Source organism: Pelophylax lessonae (genome assembly GCF_965119305.1).
Source record: "Pelophylax lessonae genome assembly, chromosome: 5".
Lineage (NCBI taxonomy): Eukaryota > Metazoa > Chordata > Amphibia > Anura > Ranidae > Pelophylax > Pelophylax lessonae.
The window spans coordinates 130670624-130690891 of NC_138772.1; the positions used below are offsets into that span (position 1 = coordinate 130670624).

The following is a 20268-nucleotide window of genomic DNA, read 5'->3' on the forward strand; positions in this document are numbered from 1 at the left end:
CTGACACTAAAAGTCCCCCTTGTAAATACAGTATGTGTTTGTGGGAAGTGGACTTGGTTTGAGAGCTAACACTCTACCCAGCAGACTGTAGCATTACAGCAGACATAGGAGGTATAATCCTACCTTATTTGTAGTATATCTCCTGTAGATCTATCAATCGCCACTCAGCAGAGATGCAGGTGGATGTGCTGGGAAAAACGATTTCGGCGGTCCGCCGCCATTTTGCCGTAGACCAGGTGCATGCATGTCCTCAGGTCACGCCGGCCGCCATGTTTTTGGAGTCTAATGTCTCCTATATGGGGGCGGCCATGTTTCATGAGCCCAGCTACCTCGTGGAGAGCTGGGAACGCCGGAAGGCGTACACAGGGGGCGGAGCCACGTCCTTCTACCCGGGAAAAAGCAACAGCTCCTTCCAGTCTGTAAAGACAGACGCTGACTGCAGTTGGTTGGAAACTTCACTGCATCGGTTGGTGAGCCTTGGGGGTCCCTCTCTCTCTCTGTGGGATCGAGAAGCAGGTACTCTGAGGGGCGCTATTGCGCTAGGGGGAGACACATAAAAAAAAAAAAAAAAAAAAAAATTTAAAAAAAAAATTAAAAAAAAAAAAAAAAAGTTTTTTTTGTGTTTTCTGGCAAAGGTGTCCTGAATTATCATGGACCCTGCCACTCATGTATCTCCTCCGGATCCCCTCGAGGGGTCTGCGGGATCCTCCAGCACCCCACTGACGATTAAATCATTGTCCGCTATTATGGAAGCTTGTGTCCCGGGTGGAAGTGGCTTGTCAGGGACAGGGCGCAAGTAAGCGACCCCCGCCTAACCCCTTATTATCTGAAACCTCGGATTCAGACTCTGAGCCTATTTCTGCAGTTGCAGGTACTTCATCTGGTATTGGTGTCTCGTGTACTGTCTTTTCAGACAGTGAGGAGGATGTTTCGGCATCAGCCATAGCCAGAGAGGAAGCGTTGGTAAACGCACTCATGGTATCTGTTCAAGAGACCTTAAGATTACAGGGTATTCCGTCAGAAATAGCTGAAACTGAAATCCCTTTTGGGACAAAAAACGCATCTAGTGGCGAAGGTTTTTTTCCATTGCCCAAATGTTTTGGCAATCCAATCAAAGAAGAATGGAGTCTGCCAAAACGCATTTCTACTATTTCTAAACGCATTAACAGGCGTTATCCGTTTGAGGAAACCCTCATTAAGAAATTGACAGAACCACCTGTGGTGGATTCACCAATTGCTAGATTGAATAAAGCCACGGTTATTCCTCTAGAAGACGCTCCGTCTTTTAAAGATCCAGTGGATCGCAAGATAGAAGCTATGTCTCGCACCATGTTTACCTTGATTGGATCAGCTTTCAGACCAATAATTGCTATTGGTCTGGTTTCGCAGGCTGTAACTGTATGGACCAAGTGGTTACGCCGGGACATAGAAGAGGTCCCTCAGGCGGTATCAGATTTGTTGGAACAGATGATACAGGGGTTACAGTTTGTGTGTGATGCGGCGTTAGACGCCACTTCATTATTGGCGCGAGCATCTGTCTCAGCGGTGGTTCTCAAGCGTACACTGTGGCTAAAAGGTTGGTTAGCCGACCAAGGTTCCAAAAAAGCATTGGCTAATTTCCCCTTTTTAGGAGAGCGTCTATTTGGAGCCAACTTAGATGAGATCATTAAGGATCTCACGGGTGGAAAGAGCACCTTTTTACCGCAAAATTTTAAAGGTAAAGGAACTCGTCAAAGACGAGGGCCTTCTTTTTCTGCTCACAAGAGGTTTTTTTTCGTCCCGCGGGTGAAAAAATTAAGTCCTCCAAAGCTCCTGCAGGAGGTGTCAGGGGTCGTTGGTCGGGCAAGCAAAAGCCCGCCCCCTCTAGACCTGAAGATAGACCGTCCAAAGCCTGAAGGTGCGCCCCCCCACCCATAACTGGGGTGGGGGGACGTCTTCGCCGGTTCCCGGATCCATGGCTTTCCAGAATCCCGGACAGATGGGTTTGCGAAGTCATAAGGTCAGGATACAAGATCGAGTTTCGATCTCTCCCACCGGCGCGATTCTTCCCTTCCAATAGCCGACTATCCCCGGATCGTTTAGACGATCTGTGGAGAGCAGTCACAGATTTACTACAACAAGGAGTGGTAGTCCACGTTCCTTGGACAGAACGCTTTCAGGGGTTTTTATTCAAACCTATTTACAATACCCAGGAAAGAGGGCAAAGTGCGTCCAATTCTGGACTTAAGGGCACTCAATTCTTTTGTCTAAATAAGAAGATTCAGAATGGAGTCCATTCGCACAGTAGCAGCCTTTCTGCATCCAGGGGATGTCCTAGCGTCCATAGACATCTAGGACGCATATCTTCACATTCCCATTTTCGCAGGACATCAGCGGTTTCTACGTTTTTCCGTAGAAGAGAACCACTATCAGTTTGTGGCGTTACCTTTCGGTCTCGCCACGGCTCCGCGGGTCTTCACGAAGGTGTTGGCCCCAATGTTGGCACTTCTGCGCCAAAGAGGCATATAGATTCTAGGTTACCTAGACGATCTTCTGCTTCATGCAGAGTCTCCTCAGACCTTGCTACAGAACATAGAAATTACTATGATTTCTTTACAGGAATTCGGGTGGCTGGTGAACCAGCAAAAGTCATTTCTGGTTCCCACCCAGAGGCTCGAATATCTGGGTCTAATTCTAGACACAGTCAGGACAAGAGTTTTTCTTCCGGTAGGGAAACTCCGAAAGATTCAATCAGCAGTCCACCAACAGCTGGTCTTCCCTTCGGACTTGCATGAGGGGTCTGGGGTTGATGGTGGCTTCCTTCGAATGCAGTCCCATTTGCCCAGTCCCATACCCGAATTCTTCAGCAAGAGATTCTTCTCAGACGGAATCGGAATCCGGAATCCCTGGACAATCAGATCCGATTGAGCAAACAGACCAGAGAGTCTCTGGTCTGGTGGCTTCGGTCTCCGATGCTCAGCCAGGGAAAGTCATTTCTGCCAATATATTGGACGACAGTGACCACGGATGCCAGTCTATCCGGATGGGGAGGAATTCTCGGTCAGTTATCTGTCCAGGGACTTTGGTCCCCGGAAGAATCCAGGTTACCGATAAATGTATTGGAACTGAGAGCGATCAGACTTTGTCTGATTCACTGGACCGAGCAGCTCCAGGGCAGCCCGGTTCGGATCCAGTCGGACAACGCCACGGCCGTGGCTTATGTCAATCACCAGGGGGGCACCAAGAGTGTCCGAGCGGCCAAAGAAGTGGCTTGCATTCTTCGCTGGGCGGAACGATTTGTTCCAGCAATCTCTGCGGTGTTCATTCCGGGGGTGGAGAATTGGCAGGCAGATTATCTCAGCCGTCAGACTCTGGATCAGGGGGAATGGTCCCTCCATCCAGACGTTTTCCACCAGTTGTGCCTACGATGGGGCACCCCGGATATGGATCTGTTGGCATCTCGATTCAACAGGAAAGTTCAGAGATTCGTGGCTCGCTCCCGCGATCCTCTAGCAGAAACCGCAGACGCACTGATCGCCCCGTGGGGGCAATACCAGCTAATGTATGTCTTCCCTCCTCTTGGGTTACTGCCAAGACTTCTTCGCAAGATAGAGGAGGAAGGAATTCCAGTAATCCTGGCAGCTCCGGACTGGCCTCGTCGAGCTTGTTACGCCGACTTGGTCAGACTGATGGCGGACGTCCCGTGGAGACTTCCTCTCAGGGAGGATCTACTGTCTCAGGGACCGATCTTCCATCCTGCTTTACGATCGCTGGTTTTAAACGGCTTGGTTATTGAGACCCAGGTGCTGAAGGACAAGGGATTGTCAGCTTCAGTTATTCCTACTCTAGTTAAAACAAGGAAAGCGACTTCCAGAAATTTTATCATCGTACATGGAAGTCTTATATTGTGTGATGTGAATCCCTTGGGTTCCATCTACATCTTTATTCGGTAGTCCGAATATTGGCTTTCTGCAACAGGGAGTTGAGCAGAAGCTGGCCTTGAGTGTTATCAAGGGTCTGGTTTCAGCATTTGCTATCTTCTTTCAGAAGCTTTTGTCTACTCATTCCTTGGTGCGGAATTTCATCCAGGGGGTGCGACACCTGGCTCTGCCAGTGCACGCGCCGTTACCATCCTGGGATCTTAATTTGGTGCTGTCGGTTCTTCAGACACCTCCCTTTGAAAATATCAGGGAGATTCCCTTGCCTACTTTATCCCAGAAGGTGGTCTTCTTGGTGGCTATCACTTCTGCACGCAGGGTGTCAGAACTGGCTGCATTATCCTGTTGTTCCCCAGATCTGGTGGTTCATAGGGATAAGGTTGTTCTTCATCCGAATCCATCCTTCCTTCTAAGGTGGTTTCAAAGTTTCATTGAATAAGGACAGTGTATTGTCCTTCCTAGGTCCTTAGCCCAATCATCCTCGAGAATTTGCATGGCATTCCGTGGATGTAGTTTGGGCGATCAGGATATACTTGAATACTACGGATTCAATTTGTAAGACGGATTCACTGTTTGTGATCACGGATGGCCCTAAGAAGGGGTTGCCTGTTCTGCTGCGACCATCTTTAGATGGATCAGACAGACGGTGGTATAGGCTTATTTTATCTAAGGGTCGGGATCCCCCGTTCCCTGTTAAGGCGCATTCTACTCGGGCGCTTAGTTTCCTGGACCTTCCGCCATCAGGCGTCAGTGGTTCAGGTTTTCAAGGCGACTGTTTAGTCGTCGGTTCATACCTTTACAATATTGTATAAGGTTTATGTGATGGCATCGTCAGATGCCTCTTCTGGCTGCAAGGTTCCTGCAGGCCACTGTTTGAGGAGACTGTTGGTTTACCTCGAGGATTTGTGGGGTAGGTCTCATCTGTTTACTCGATGAGTCCTTTGATACTTCTGGTTGGCTCCGGTTGGGCCTTCTAGATTGGATTTTGATTCTGTCAATCCCACCCCTCATTTTGTGGCACTGCTTCTGGATGTCCCAGCTCTTGAGAATCAAGAAGACTACGTCTGTCAATGAGCGATAGAGAAAAATGGATTTTTGTAAGATCTTACCGTAAAATCCTTTTCTCTTAATCTCATTGACAGACGTAGTACCCGCCCCTCTATCATTGAGTTGGGTTGGGTTAAATTCTCTGTACTGCTTTAAAACAGAACTGATTCCCTGTAGCAGAGAGAGGGAGGATATACCCTCAGGGACTGCCCCTAAGGTGGAGCCAGAACGTTTTGTCTTTCTGCCTAGTCCTACTCCTGCGGAGACAACATAACCCAGCTCTTGAGAATCAAGAAGACTACGTCTGTCAATGAGCTTAAGAGAAAAGGATTTTACGGTAAGATCTTACAAAAATCCATTTTTACAGGTAAGATTTTACAAAAATTCCGTTTTTTGACTTACCGTGTATTCCATTTCTCTGATGTTCATTGACGGACACAGGACACACCCCTTTGTGGAGTTATAATTCTCCTGACACTGCTTGTAGCAAAACTCAGTGGCTATAGCAGAGAGAGGGACTATACCCCCCTGGGACTGCCCATGGGGGTCTAGCCAGTTATTTTCTGCCTAGTGTTCTACTCCTGAAGGGACAATATAAACTAATGGTTGAATATCAGAAGCTGTTTCCATCAATGAACATCAGAGAAATGGATTTTACGGTAAGTCAAAAATCCAATTTTTTACTTTTCACAAACTGAGCATCTTCTTCATAGCCACGTCCAGGTTGCTATGGTCTTAGCAGTAGGTGCCCTGGTGATTTCTTGGCTGATAAATGCCTTCCCTTTGATTCAAATTCTTCCTTGACTGTTACACAAGATAAAGAAAGACAGGCTCCTGGTGATCCCCAATGCACTAAATAGGCCCAGAAGGAAATGGTACACAGACATACTCAGACCTCTGTCAGACTAGCATTGGCCTCTTCTAAATAGACCACACGCATGGCCTCCTATTCCACCCTGTTTTTTCAGTTTCTAGCTTTAATGGCATAACTGTTGAAGCCTAGGTCCTAAAGGAGGAACTTCTCTTCCGAGAAAATATATCTATCACAAGATTAACCATCACACATAGAAGTCTTACTTCACCTAGCGCAAGGGCAGGAAGCCCAAGAGTCCCAGGAAATACTTTGTTTTTATTTTGACCTGGTCTGGACCAGTGTCTGGCCCTGAGTACCCTTAAGGGACAGGTTTCTGCTTTATATATTCTCTTCCAGAAAAGTCTTGCTCGCAATCCTTTATCAATCCTAAGGTTTTTTAAAAACAGCTGCTCATAAATATTCCCCAATTTGTCCTGTTGTCGTCTTTGCTCCCTGTACTCCCACCTCCCTCCATTTGGACCTATTAGATACCCCTTTGGAAGACATTGCATGTGTCAATCTCATATGTTAGTTGTGATTCTTAGCTGGCAGATTTAGCCTTTTCCTGATTTAGACAGGGACCAGGTGGTCTTGAATCCCAGACCTTACTTTCTACCCAGTGTGGTCTAGGCCTTTAACTTCAATGGGATATTGCCTTCTGTTAGTCTTGCTCCATAACACCCAAGGAAACTTCATTGCACTGCTTCGATTCGTTGTTGGGGCTTTCAGGGTCCACCTGGCAGCCACTGCTTCCTTTTTGATCTGCCTGCAGCCCCTCGTAGATGATATCCTATCTCCCACCCTGCCATTGAGCAGGTGAATTAGACCTTTTATTTCCAGGGCATGTGGCTTTTGAGGAAAGGGTTCCTCCTCTCCCTATCAGAGCTCATTCCACCAAGTCTGTTGGTGTCTGGTCTGTTGGGCTTTCCAGCATTAAGCATCAGTATTCTAGATTTGCAAGGTCGCTGTCTGGCCTTATGTTCACATGCTCTCCAGGTCCTGCCAGCATTGATGTTAATGCCTCGAATAATGCAAGCTTTAGCTGAAGGGTATTTCAAGCTGCTTTTATTTTGTAGGCCATTATTGTTGATTTACCTTCAGTTTATTACTGAGTCTATGACTACAAGTCCTCTACTGTACGATTAGGGAGAAAAAGAATTTACAGACAAGTCAAAATTCTCAGTCTTGGAGTACAGTACAGGATGCTGTCCTTTATGGTCATTCCTCATTGAGGCTAGGGTTATATGAGCATGCAGTAGGGGCAGCTCTCGCAATTATTCTTGCCAGTGCCCAAGCACCTGAAGGTAGCATGCATATAACCCATGATTAATGCATGCAAATCCTGCACTGTACTCCAAAATAGAGAATTTACAGGTAACTCAAAATTACTAAATTACTGACTCTTATAATTACAGAAAATGTGGACATTTTATTGTTGTGTGCACTAAAATGAATTTCAGTGTATTTTTAATGCTACAAAAAAAAAAAAAAAAAAAAAACGCTGGAGAAAATTCTGGAGAAAAAAAACGCTGGTAATAGCTTTTTGTAGTAAAGTTTTAGTATCGTTTTAGTAGTGTTTTTGCAGTTCCTTTTTTAAAAAAAGAAAAAAAAAGGAAAATAAAATTTAAAAAATGCTATTAGCGTTTACTGGTGTTTAGCAGCTTTTAGAAAATTTTCTGCTGGGAATACGCTCCAAGGAACTAAATTTTTTTTTTTGCTCCTTGGCACTAAAGCTCAAACGCTAATAGCATAAATTAGTGTGCTTGGACGCAAAAGATAACACTATTTAGCTTCTAGGAGCTTAAAAAAGGCTAGTGTGCATGGAGCCTAAAAACAGTTATACAATTATTCTGTGACCCAAAAATTGCAATGCTCTGCTTTCAGAATATATATAATGCGTTTTGATATTTCAAATGTGCACTTTATTTCATGTGTGCTAAAAACAGAAAAAATGGCTCCGACAGTTGCCAAAATCTGGTAGACCGTAAAATGCATATTTTGTCTTAACATTACATTTAGAAATGGCTACTTTTGACCAAGAACAAATTGAGACATTACGTTGTTTACTTAGGCTTTTACCAGAATTATTGAGATTTCGAAGATCAGTGAATCTTTGGCCACCGTTTGTCCTACGATGAGTCCTGTGTATGGAATCCCCAATCTTGACAAGGTATGATTGATACATTAGTATTCTTGTAATGCTTAGTATATTTTTAAGTAGTGTTAACTTGACCACTTCATATATAGCTGTATGTAATTTGATTTGTCCAGTGTTTGTTAAATCCCAGGTAACCTGTTTTTCTCAAAAAAATTTAAGCTTGATCAGAAATTTTTAACTGATGGTTTTGGAAGCAAATATTCCATGTTTCCGAGAGTGTATGTGGACGCCTAACTTGAAAGGGGTAAATCAAAAATTGTAATTTTACAAAGCAATTTCAGGCATCCTGTAAACTGTTAATGGTCAGAAAATATTGCAGCTGCGCTAGAGGTCAAATGTAAACCTATTTATGAAGCTAACCTAAAGGTGTTTTTTTTTTTTCTTTTTTTAATGCATGCCAGGCACTGAAATTGCAAGTAAAAAATAGTGCATGTTGAAAATTGACAATCTATATCTTGTGGCTTTACCAGGGTTCCTAGCTGCTGTGCAGACATAGCAGGACCCAGGATTTTAAAGATGACAGGTCAGAAATCGGGATCGACCGATTATCGGTAAGGGGTGCAATTATCGGAGGCCGACATTCACTTTTTTTTTTAACTATTGGTATCGGTCACAAAACTTGGATATGACCGATGTTGTCTGCAGAGTACACAACGTCATTATGTACAGTATCTCACAAAAGTGGGTACACCCCTCACATACATACATACATGTTTGTAAATATTTTATTATATCTTTTCATAGGACAACACTGAATACATTACACTTTGCCACAATATAAAGTAGTGATTGTGCAGCTTGTAGAACAGTGTAAATTTGCTCTCCCCTCAAAATAACTCAACATACAACCATTAATGTCTAAACCGCTGGCAGCAAAAACGAGTACACCCCTAAGTGAACATGTCCAAAGTGGGTCCAAAGTGTCAATATTTTGTGTGGCCACCATTATTTTCCAGCACTGCCTAAACCCTCTTGGTTAAGGCTTCACAGGTTGCCACTGGAGTCCTCTTCCACTCCACTCCTCCGCGATAGCATCACGGAGCTGGTGGATGTTAGAGACCTTGCGCTCCTCCACCTTCCCTTTTGAGGATGCCCCACAGATGCTCAATAGGGTTTAGGTCTGGAGACATGCTTGGCCAGTCCATCACCTTTACCCATAGCTTCTTTAGCAAAGCAGTGGTTGTCTTTGAGGTGTGTTTGGGGTCGTTATGTTGCAATACTGCCCTGCAGCCCAGCCACCGACGGGAGGGGGATCTGCTCTGCTTCAGTATGTCACATTACATTTTTGCATTCATGGTTCTCTAAATGAACGGTAGCCTCCCCAGTGCTGGCAGCACTCATGCAGCCCCAGACCATGACACTCCCACCACCATGCTTGACTGTAGGCAACACACACTTGTCACCTGGTTGTCGCCACACACGCTTGACACCATCAGAACCTAATAAGTTTATCTTGGTCTCATCAGACCACAGGACATGGTTCCAGTTATCCATGTTCTTAGTCTGCTTGTCTTCGGTAAACTGTGTGCTTTCTTGTGCATCATCTTTAGAAGAGGCTTCCTTCTGGGACAACAGCTATGCAAGACAACTTCTGGATATGATGCTGAGCACGTACACTTAATTTCTTTGGTCGACCATGGCGAGGCCTGTTCTGAGTGGAACCTGTTCCGTTAAACCGCTGTATGGTCTTTGCCACTGTGCCGCAGCTCAGTTTTGGGTCTCTGCAATCTTCCTATAGCCTAGGTCATCTTTATGTATAGGAACAATTCTTTTTTTTTTTCAGATCCTCCGAGTTCTTTGCCATGAGGTGCCATGTTGATCAGTGACCAGTATGAGAGAGAAGACCAAACTTAACACACCTGCACCCCATTCACACCTGAGACCTTCTAACACTAACGAGTCAAATGACATGGGGGAGAAAAATGGCTAATTGGGTCCAATTTGGACATGTTCACTTAGGGGTGTACTCACTTTTGTTGCCAGCGGTTTAGACATTAATGGCTGTGTGAGTTATTTTGAGGGGACAGCAAATTGACACTGTTATAAATGCTGTACACTCACTACTCTACATTGCAGCAAAGTGTCATTTCTTCAGTGTTGTCACATGAAAAGATATAATAAAATATTTAAAAAAATGTGAAGGGTATACTCTAGTGAGATACTGTATGTTGCACCACGTGCCTCCGCACAGTGGGCCTGGTTTCTGACTGAGTCCTGGCTTCTTCTACCCGGATAGGCCGCCTCCCTCGCCTCAGACAGTGCACAGCCGTGTGCCAGCCACCTAGAGCTGTGTGCCAGCGAGCCACCCACAGCTGTGTACCAGCCACCCAGTTTTATTTAACCTTATCTGTATTCTATAAACACTTTCAAATTGCAATGGAGACTGATGCAGACAGAAAAAATTAAAAGTGTGGTTTAGGACCATTTCTGGTCCCCCAGGAAAAGCCGCAGTGTGCAACACATGCACAGTCAATGTGAGCATGGGATCAACAACTGCAAAAACTGGCTAAATTTGGATGGAAGATCCCAACTGCTGGACAGAGTAATCACAGATGGTCACAACCATTTACAATGTTGACTGACTGGATTCAAGCGGTTGATGTCCATAGCTGAGTCAAGGTACACTTTGAAGAGTGAAAAGTATTATCGAACCAAAATGCTGGGAAAGATTTACCAAAAGGTAGTTGAGAAAATAAAGACTATGTTGCAACCAGAGAATGCTGGCAACTCCCTCTCATTCACTACTGACTGCTGGTCAGGACAAACAGTCACTAATGAGTCTTACATGCCACTTCATTGACAGTGGATGGACAAAAAGGCAATTGGTGTTGAATATGAAAGTGATGCAAGGATCCCACAGTGGGAAGTACATTAGAGAAATGTTTCTAGGCATGTTTGAAGACTGGGGAATAAACAAAGACTGAGTGATGCTTGTGCTTCGAGACGGCGGAGCAAATATGGTGAAAGGAATGAGACTTGCTGTAGTGTCAGACCTCAGTTGCATAGCATACACCCTGCAACTTGTTGTAAATGATGATCTGTCAAGCCAGAGAGCTTTGATTGATATAATTTGCATGCTGAAGAGGTGCGCAGGCCATTTCCACCATTCAATTCTGGCCATGTAGCGACTGAGGTGCATTCAGGAAGACCTTGGTCTACCCAAAAAACAACTTGATTCTGGCTGTTCCAACATGATGGAACTCAATACTTGCTGCAAAGAATGCTGGAACAGAAGCTAGCTCTTATCTATTCAGGTAAATATAGAGAATATATGGATTTTTTTTCTACAGCTTACCTGTAAAATCCATTTCCTGGAGTACATCACGGGACACAGAGCCATATTCATTACGTATGGGTTAAAGGCAACTTTCAGGTGAATGGACACTGGCAACCAATCACACAGGAAGTCCCCCTATGTAACCCCTCCTTTTACAGGAAGTACCTCAGTATAGTAGCAAGCAGTTAATACCCCATACAAGAGGGGAGGGACCTCTGTGACCTTTGATGTACTCCAGGAAATTGATTTTTTACAGGTAAGCTGTAGAAAAAAAAAAATCCATATTTCTTACATCCTCTGACAGTCGCCGGCCACCCATTCATACAGTCTCCATGATTGGGTATTGGCCTTCTCCGCAGGAGCGAGCTAGGCAGTAATTTTGTTAATACAACAAACATTAACATATAGATACACCCACAGGGGGCCATCCCTCTGGCCTATATCCTCCAGCCTGTACCACTCTAAGTTCTTTGCTGCCTAGCGTCAGGAGTAGGCTAGGTTTTCCCTGCTGCGACCTAGTGTCTCAGTTTTTTTCTTGTTTTATTTCTGAAAAGTGTTTTTTTTTTCTTTTAAGAATAGCTTTTTATTTTTTCTCACCTACGCTAGTTAGTCAGAATTTGGAGGACTACAAGCATCAGCAGAACTGGGTTTCGTACTGGTTAATATAGAACCTTATGGAGTCCCAGTCTGCTATCGAGCGTCGCAGGCTTTTGGTACGCCCAGGCCTCGCAACAACAGTGCCCCTAGGAGCGGGGACGAGCCTGCAAAGTTTTTCTATCTTCGCTGGGATGTCTCAACTTCATAACGCCCGGGGTTGCTAGCATCCTTCCTGGCTGACGGCACCCCCACCCAGGTTGGGAGGTCTCCCGTGTCTGAGCGGTGCCCACGTTCACAGTATGGTGAGTACTACTACCCCTCTGTCTTTGGGAACAGGTTTTTGAAGTGGTATTGAGTGGGCCCACTCTGGGGATGGCGGTTCATGTAAAGTTTGTAATATCCCCCTCATGGCCGTGGGATGGCCCACTATGTCTTACCTTCCCTGTCCCTGCGGAGGCGCTCCTGCGGTGCAGACCGCCATACGGGGGAGTGTGGGGGCTTCTTTCTCCCCGGGGTGCTCTGTGCAGATCCCGGTGGGGGCCAGTGCGGGCGTTTTCTGCGGCGTTTGGCGCTTTTTCGCCCGGCTGCCATGTTTGGTAAGGTCTGGCTGTTTGGCCTCAGAGTGAGGGCAGCGTCCATTTTCCATCATTGCCAGCGCCGATCGGGCGCCATCTTTAGTGTGGGCGGATGTCCTGTCTGCGCAGTGGCCATTTTCTAAGTGCGTTTCCTTCATTTGACTCTATCAGGCACCATTTTTTTTGTGGCTTAGGGCTGGCTTTTGCCTCTAGGGGCGTGAGGTCACTTCCTCTTATAATCCGCTTTCTCAAAAGCAGCGTGGCAAGTATGGGGACACTGTGGGGGGATTTTACTGGTTTTCTCTGGCTATATTTCTGCTAGCACTCTTTTGTCAGTTTAGCTTTAGTTGAGAGAAGACACCTGTACTGCAGTTTGCGATAGGGGTCCGCGGGAACCGCCGTTTTACAGGGCCTGTGTCATTTTTTTGCACTTTGCTAGTATGGATTTCCAGGATAGTAAATTCCCCACAGACCTAGTTGGTGGTTCAGATACTACTGATCCCACTTCCTTAGCCTCTTTTTCTGCTGCACTTGCGACTTTAGCCTCAAAAGCTGATCTGCTGATGTCTGCCCTCTCATTCTTCTGACTCAGAGCCTGAAATGGTTGCCATGGGCGACGTCTCCCTTGAGGGGGTCCCCATTTTCTCAGTCAGATGTGGAGGAGGAGGATTCTTCCTCTGGGATAGCACGTGACCGCGTTGAGGTAGACGCACTTAGCTCCGTTAAGGAGACTTTAAATCTTGATGAGCCCTCCATGGCAGGTAAGCGAGTTTCCTTCGGGACCTGCAAGGCCTAAATTCGGGTCAGGTTTTTCCTTGTCCCGAGGAGTTTCAGGAAATGGTAAATGACCAATAGCGTTGCATTAAGCAGAGTAGTACCTAAGAGATTTAAGTACCGTTATCCCTTTGCGGGTTCGGTTGATACTCGCTGGACTGTGGTTCCTAAAGTGGACCACACTGTTTCCAGACTGAATAAATCCACCTTGATGCCCGTGGAAGACTCCCCGGTGTTTAAGGACCCGGCGCACAGACGGGTGGAAACACTTTCCCGCCACATGTATATGTTCCCTGCTGAAACCGGTGTTCACCTCAGTGATGGTTTCTCAGTCTATCGCAGAATGGACCAAAGTGCTTAGGCGCACTCGGGTAGCAGAGTCGGTTTCTGCTGCTGCGCTGGACATGTTGGATCAAATGGCACAGACCTTTGATGTACCTGTGTGACGCGGCTTTGGACAAGAAGGGTAAGTCCTTTACGGCCTCCGGTGGTCACAAGAAATTTTGGGCGGGTAAGCCCAAAACGGGTCAAGCTGGGCAGGCAACCCAGTCCACCCCCTCCTGAAGGGACGCCCTCACCGTAACAGGGGTGGGGGGATGTCTGCGTTGTTTTCCCGAGCCCTGGCTGTCCGACATTCAGGACAGGTGGGTTTGCAAGCTCTTTCGTTCAGGGTACAAGATCGATTTCCGATCTCGCCCCGCAGACAGATTCTTTCCATCAAATCTCCATCTGACTCCCGATCGTTTCCGGGATCTACAACGGGCGGTTCAAAATTTTCTCGCCCAAGGGGTCATCGTGCCGGTCCCCCTCCAGGACAGGTTTCGGGGGTTTTACTCCAATCTGTTCACAGTGCCCAGAAAAGAGGGCAAGGTGCGTCCGATTTTGGACCTAAAGTTACTGAACCGCTTTGTGCGGGTACAGAAGTTCCGGTTGGTGGTGGCATCTCTTGAGTCCAGGGGAATTCATGGCCTCCATCGAACCTAAAAGATGCATATCTGCACATCCCTTTTTACGGGGGTCATCATCGGTATCTCTGCTTCACAATCGCAGAGGAGCATTACCAGTTTGTGGCGTTGCCCTTAGGTCTCGCTTCGGCTCCAAGGGTGTTCACTAAGGTTTTGGCTCCTGTGTTGGCTCTGCTAATTGGCAGAGATCCTTACCAGGGGGGACAGGCATCCTCAGTCTTGGACAGAAGGATTTCTCCAAGCCACCAGGTGAGATTGGATCTTTTGTGGTGGCTCCAGTCACCGATTCTGACACAAGGCAAGTCCTTCCAGCCGTTATTGTGGACGGGGCTCTCCACGGATGCCAGCCTGTCGGGCTGGGGTGGACTTCTGGGCACGATTTGTGGTCGGGGGAGGAGTTCTCCCTACCGATAAATGTCCTGGAGCTCCGGGAAATCAAGCTCGGTTTGTTCCATTGGTCTGCTCGGATTCAGGTCTGCCCTGTACGAGTGTAGACAGACATCGCCACAGCGGCGGCGTACATCAATCATCAGGGGGGCACCAGAAGTGCCCGGGCAGCCTGGGAAGTGGCCGAGATTCTGTCTTGGGCCGAATCGCATATTCCGGCGATTTCGGCCTTCCACATTCCTGGTGTGGAAAACTGGTAGGCGGACTACCTGAGTCGCCAGACCCTGGGCCAGGGAGAATGGTCCTTACACCCAGAGGTGTTTCACCTTCTGTGTATCCGGTGGGGGTCTCCGGACGTGGATCTGTTCGCATCCCGTCTCAACAAAAAAGTGGAAAGGTTCTTGGCTCGATCTCGCGATCCTCTGGTGGACGCCTCGGATGCGTTGGTGCCTTGGCATCGGTATCGGCTGATATATGCCTTTCCTCCGATTCAAATGTTGTCCAGGTTCCTCCGCAGGTTAGCCTCGGAACGGATGCTGGTGATTCTGGTAGCTCCAGACTGGCTGCGTCTGTCTTGGTACGTGGACATTGTGCAGATGGCTGTCAAACCTCCCTGGCGGCTGCCACTAAAACGATCTTCTGTCTCAGGGACCGATCTTCCATCCTGCTATACAGTCGCTGGCTTTGACAGCTTGGCGGTTGAAAGCCAAGTCTTGAGAGACGGGTACCCCGTCGGCTGCCATTCCTACCTTGCTAAATGCTAGAAAAGCTTCCTCTGGGAAGATCTATCATCGCACCTAGAGGGCATATTTTGCCTGGTGTGAGTCACAAGGTCTTCACCCCTGTTCCTTTTCAGTGGTGAGGGTTTTGGCCTTCCTGCAGACTAAGGTGGATCAGCGCCTGGCGCTGACCACGATTAAAGGCCAATTGTCAGCCTTTGCCATTCTTTTTCAGCGCCCTTTTGGCGTCTAATTCCTTGATTTGCACCTTTATTCAGGGGGTGCGTCATCTGGCTCACCCGAGGAAGGCTCCCTTACCTCCCTGGGACCTGAATCTGGTTCTGTCCATTTTACAACGGCCTCCCTTTGAGAACATCAGAGCGGTTCCTCTGCCTGTGTCATCACAGAAAGTTGCCTTCCTAGTGGCGATCACATCTGCTCGCAGAGTGTCTGAGTTGGCGGCTCTGGTTGTTCATAGGGATAAAGTGGTCCTGCGACCAAATCAGTCTTTTCTTCCTAAGGTGGTTTCAGCCTTCCACCTCAATGAGAGGATATTGTGTCGCCTTCACTGTGTGCGAAGCCTAAGCATCCGAAGGAATTTGCCTTGCATTCCTTGGACGTGGTCCGGGCGATCAAGGTTAACCTTTCCGCCACTGACTTTTTCCGGAAGTCGAATTGTCTGTCCTTCCTGAAGGACCTCGGAAAGGGTACAGTGGCGTCTATGGCAACCATTTCCGAATGGATCAGACCGATGATTGTGCAGACCTATTCGATTAAGGGTCGGGTTCCTCCCTTCCCTGTTAAGGCGCATTCCACTAGAGCGGTTAGTGCGTCTTGGGCTTTTCGCCACCAGGCGTCGGTGGCTCAGGTGTGCAAAGCGGCACATACCTTTTCGAAGTTTTACAAACTTGATTTGTTGGCATCCTCGGATGCTTCTTTTGGCCGCAAGGTTTTGAGTGCGGCAGTGGTTTAAAGAGACATGCTATTTTTTAATGTCTCTTAGTCATGGGGTTTATTTCACTTTTTTCCTGGGTTAGCTCCTGTTGAGCTTTACTTACCCCGCTGGTTCATTTCAGTTTTTTTCTCTGACCTGGGTGCTGCGTTGCCTATTTTAAGGTTGCGTCTCCCCACCCCTCACATCTACACTGCTTTGGGACTTGCCAATCATGAAGACTGTGTGAATGGGTGGCGACTGTCAGAGGACGCAAGAGAAAATAGAATTTTTGTAAAATTTTACCGTAAAATTATTTTCTCTGAGTCCTCTGACAGTCGCCGCCCCGTCATGGACGCCCCGTCCATGACAGTTTTTCATGGACTGCTTTCTACATAACTGGATTAGAGTGGTGTACTGGCTGGAGGATATAGGCCAGAGGGACGGCCCCCTTTTGGTGTGTCTATATGTTAATGTTTGTTGTATTAACAAAATTACTGCCGAGCTTGCTCCTGTGGAGAAGGCCAATACCCAATCGTGAAGACTGTATGAATGGGTGGCGAATGTCAGAGGACTAAGAGAAAATAATTTTACAGTAAGATTTTACAAATTTTGTCTATCGTTCATTGATGGACGCAGTCTGATGCACATCAGTAGGGTTATGTTGCCCCCTATAGGAGTAGGACACTAGACAGAAAAAAGTTCAGGCTATGCCTATGGGCAGTCCCAGGGGGTACACCCTCTCTCTTCCTGCATTGGATGTCGGTTTTAATCTGTCTAGTCAGGAGTAAGGACCTAGTTCCCTGCTGGGATCTCTGGTCCTGGCAAAGTTTTTGTTCTAGATCATTTTTTCAGTTTGCTTTTCTCATTTTTTTTCCTGTGAGATCTACAGGCAACTGTCCCGTATCTGGTTGACAGGCTGGATGTATAGATCCAGTGGTCACCCCAGCCGGCCAACGAGAGCACTGGCCTTAGCTTCGCGCTGGGTCGGCCACAACATAGTCCCACTGGACGGGTACTGGCCCCGCAAGTTAAGCGTCTCCCTAGGTCACACACGAGCGGGTCTAGGCCCGAGTCGCAGCGTTCCTATTGGGCCGACAGCCCCCCCACTTCGGCAGAGAGGGGTTCTGTCAGGAGATAGCGCCCGTCTGTTCCGTTACGGTGAGTAAATGTTCCCCCCTCTTCCCCTGGCAGATTTTGGGGTGGACGTGGGCCCTCCCCTACGACGGTTGGACCCTCACAATCCCGGGTTCCCCTCTGTCCTGTCACGCACCCCCCACCTACCTCCCCCCCCTCACTGCTGGGGGCTATTGGGCCTACTCCCGGGGGGCTGTGACTACGCTGTAGGCCGGATATGGGGGCGGGGGTTGTGTCGCCGGACGAATGATCATGCTGGGGGGGCTGTCTCTACCTTTTCAGGGCCTACCTTCTAATCGATCCTGTTCTGGAGTCTGGGGGGTCCCCACGAAGGTCCTCAGTTGCTCTACTGGCCGCCATTTTCTTGTAGCCTCGTGTGCTGAGGAGATCGGCGGCCATCTTGGTACACCCGGCACGGCCATTTTGCGGTGGCTTTTTTGGTAGGAATCGGGATAGGAGTTCCTGGAGGCATTTTTTTGTGGGCGGAGCCACTCCCTTTACCCTGGGCTGCTCTTCAGATCCTCCCCTTTTGGATTAAGATTGCTGCTGACAATTGCTGTGCAGACATTCTGGGCCTCCTGGGGCATCTTTGGTACAGTGAGCCTGGGTCTCTCTCTCTGCTGGGGGTCTCCAGTGCGCTTTGCCTGACCTCTGGGGGGCGCTGTGGCGCAGTGCGACGTTTAAAAAAAAAAAAATTCTATCCATTGAGACGCAGCCTCCTCTTCTTGCGCTGTGTAGATTCCTGTGTGATGGATGCAGCTCCCCTGGTGGACAGGGTTTTTGCCGTGGGCATTGCCTCGAGACGCATGGTTTGGCTGAAGAGCTGGTCCGCTTACCAAGTTTCTAAGAAAGCCCTAGCTGACCTCCCATTTCTGGGAGAGCGTTTGTTTGTCGACTTGGATGAGTTGATCACGGGCTTGACTTCCTCAATCCTCCAAGGGTAAGACTACCCGTACTAAGCGGGGTCCCTCTTTTTCTCCTCACAAGCGTTTTTTTCGTCCCTCCGTGCAAAAAAAAGGTAAGCCGTTCAGAGCTTCTGCAGGGGCTAAAAAAGCATTGGGGCAAGCCCAAGGCTGGTCAGTCTGGTGCTACTGGCAAGTCGTCTTGAGCATGAAGGGGCGCCCTCACCTGGCTCAGGGGTGGAGGGACGTCTGCCCTGCTTCCAGGAACCCTGGGCTTCCTTCATTCAGGACGATTGGGCTCGCAGACTGATTTGTTCCGGATACAAGATCGAATTCTGGTCCTTGCTAGGGGACATGTTTTTCATTTAAATCTTCGCCTGTCTCCAGAGCTTTTGAAGGATCTGTGTGGGGGGCTGTGCAAGATCTCCTGGCTTAATTGGTGATTGTGCCGGTTCCTTAGCAGGAATGCTCTCAAGGTTTCTATTCAAACCTGTTCATGGTGCCCAGAAAGGAGGGCAAGGTGCATCCAATTCTGGACCTCAAGGCTCTGAACCGCTTTGTGCGGGTGCAGAAGTTTTGAATGGAGTCCCATTTGGTAAGTGTGGCATCCTTGAATCTGGGTTTTTCTGGCTTTCATCGATCTCAAGGATGCATATCTCCACGTCCCCATTTTCGAGGGGCACCAGCGATTCTCTGCTTTGCGGTGGCAAGGGAGCACTTTCAATTTTTGGCGTTACCCTTTAGTCTTGCATCGGCTCCCAGAGTATTTACTAAGGTCTTGGCCCCTGTGCTGGCCTTGTGTTGTCGGCAGGGTATCTCAATTGTGGGATATCTGGATGATCTCCTGTTACAAAGTCGGCTCTCTTGGTGGCTCCGGTCCTTTCTGCCGGTGTTATGGATGGTGGTTACCACCGACGCCAGGCTGTCAGGCTGGGGTGGAGTGCTAGGAAAGAAATGTGCGCAGGGGACTTGGGCGACGACGGAGTCTTCCCTGCCGATCAATATTCTGGAGTTGAGCGTGATCAAGCTCTGCCTGCTTCACTGGACGGGTCAGCTACAGTGCTCTCTGGTTCAGATACAGTCATTCAATGCCACGGCCATGGCTTACATCAATCATCAAGGGGGCACCAAGAGTGTCTTGGCGGCCAAGAAGTTGGCAGAGATTCTGTTTTGGGTGGAACATCATGTCCCGGCTCTTTCCGCAGTCCACATTCCGGGGGTGGAGAATTGGCAAGCGGATTACCTGAGTCGGCAGGTGTTGGATCCGGATGAAGGGACCATTCCCCATGAAGTGTTTCATCTCTTGTGTGCCCGGTGGGGGACTCCGGAGGTTGTTCTGTTTGCGTCTCGCCTCAACAGGAAAGTTCAGCGGTTTGTGGCCTGGTCTCAGTATCCTCTGGACGATGCCACAGACGCTCTGGTGGCTCCATGAAGCCAGTATCGTCTTATTTTTGCCTTCCCTCTGCTCGTATTCCTGCCAAGGTTTCATCGCCGGGTGGTGATGGAAGGCATTCCGGTCGTTCTGGTGGCACCAGACTTGCCTCGGATGGTCTTGGTACGCAAACCTGGTACAAATGGCCGTAGACCCCTTGACCTGTCTCAAGGAGCGATCTTCCATCCTGCTTTACGGTCGCTGGCTTTAACAGCTTGGCTGTTTGAAAGCAAGGTGTTGAGGGATAGAAGGCTGTCTGACTCGGTGATTCTTACCCTTTTGAAGGCCAGGAAGTTGATTCCCAGGAAGATCTATCATCGTATTTGGAAATCGAACATTTCATGGTGTGAATCGCTGCAGCTGCACCCTCACTTGTTTTCTATAGCTAGGGTTTTGACCTTTTTTACAAAAAGGTTGAGCAGCACTTGTTGGATACTATCAAGGGCCAGGTGTCAGCCTTGGCAGTTTACTTCCAACGTCCACTGGCAACTTATAGCTTGATTCACACTTTCATCCAGGGCGTGCGTCTTTTGGCTCCTCTGAGAAGATCTCCATTACCTCTGTGGGATCTCAATCTGGTTTTGTCTTTTTTTCAAA

General features: G+C 48.0%; 1 protein-coding gene across 1 annotated transcript in view; it reads left to right on the top strand.

Moving 5' to 3' along the window:
* Window positions 1–20268, top strand: part of LOC309556442 (serine/threonine-protein kinase 31-like) — a gene marked incomplete at its 3' end in the record, with an annotated part of 195042 nt that overhangs the window by 43800 nt on the left and 130974 nt on the right. The window contains exon 2 of the mRNA XM_082258904.1: window positions 7889–7987. Within this exon, the coding sequence (XP_082115030.1) occupies window positions 7952–7987 (36 nt within the window). The 5' untranslated portion in view covers window positions 7889–7951. The remainder of the gene's footprint in view (window positions 1–7888; window positions 7988–20268) is intronic.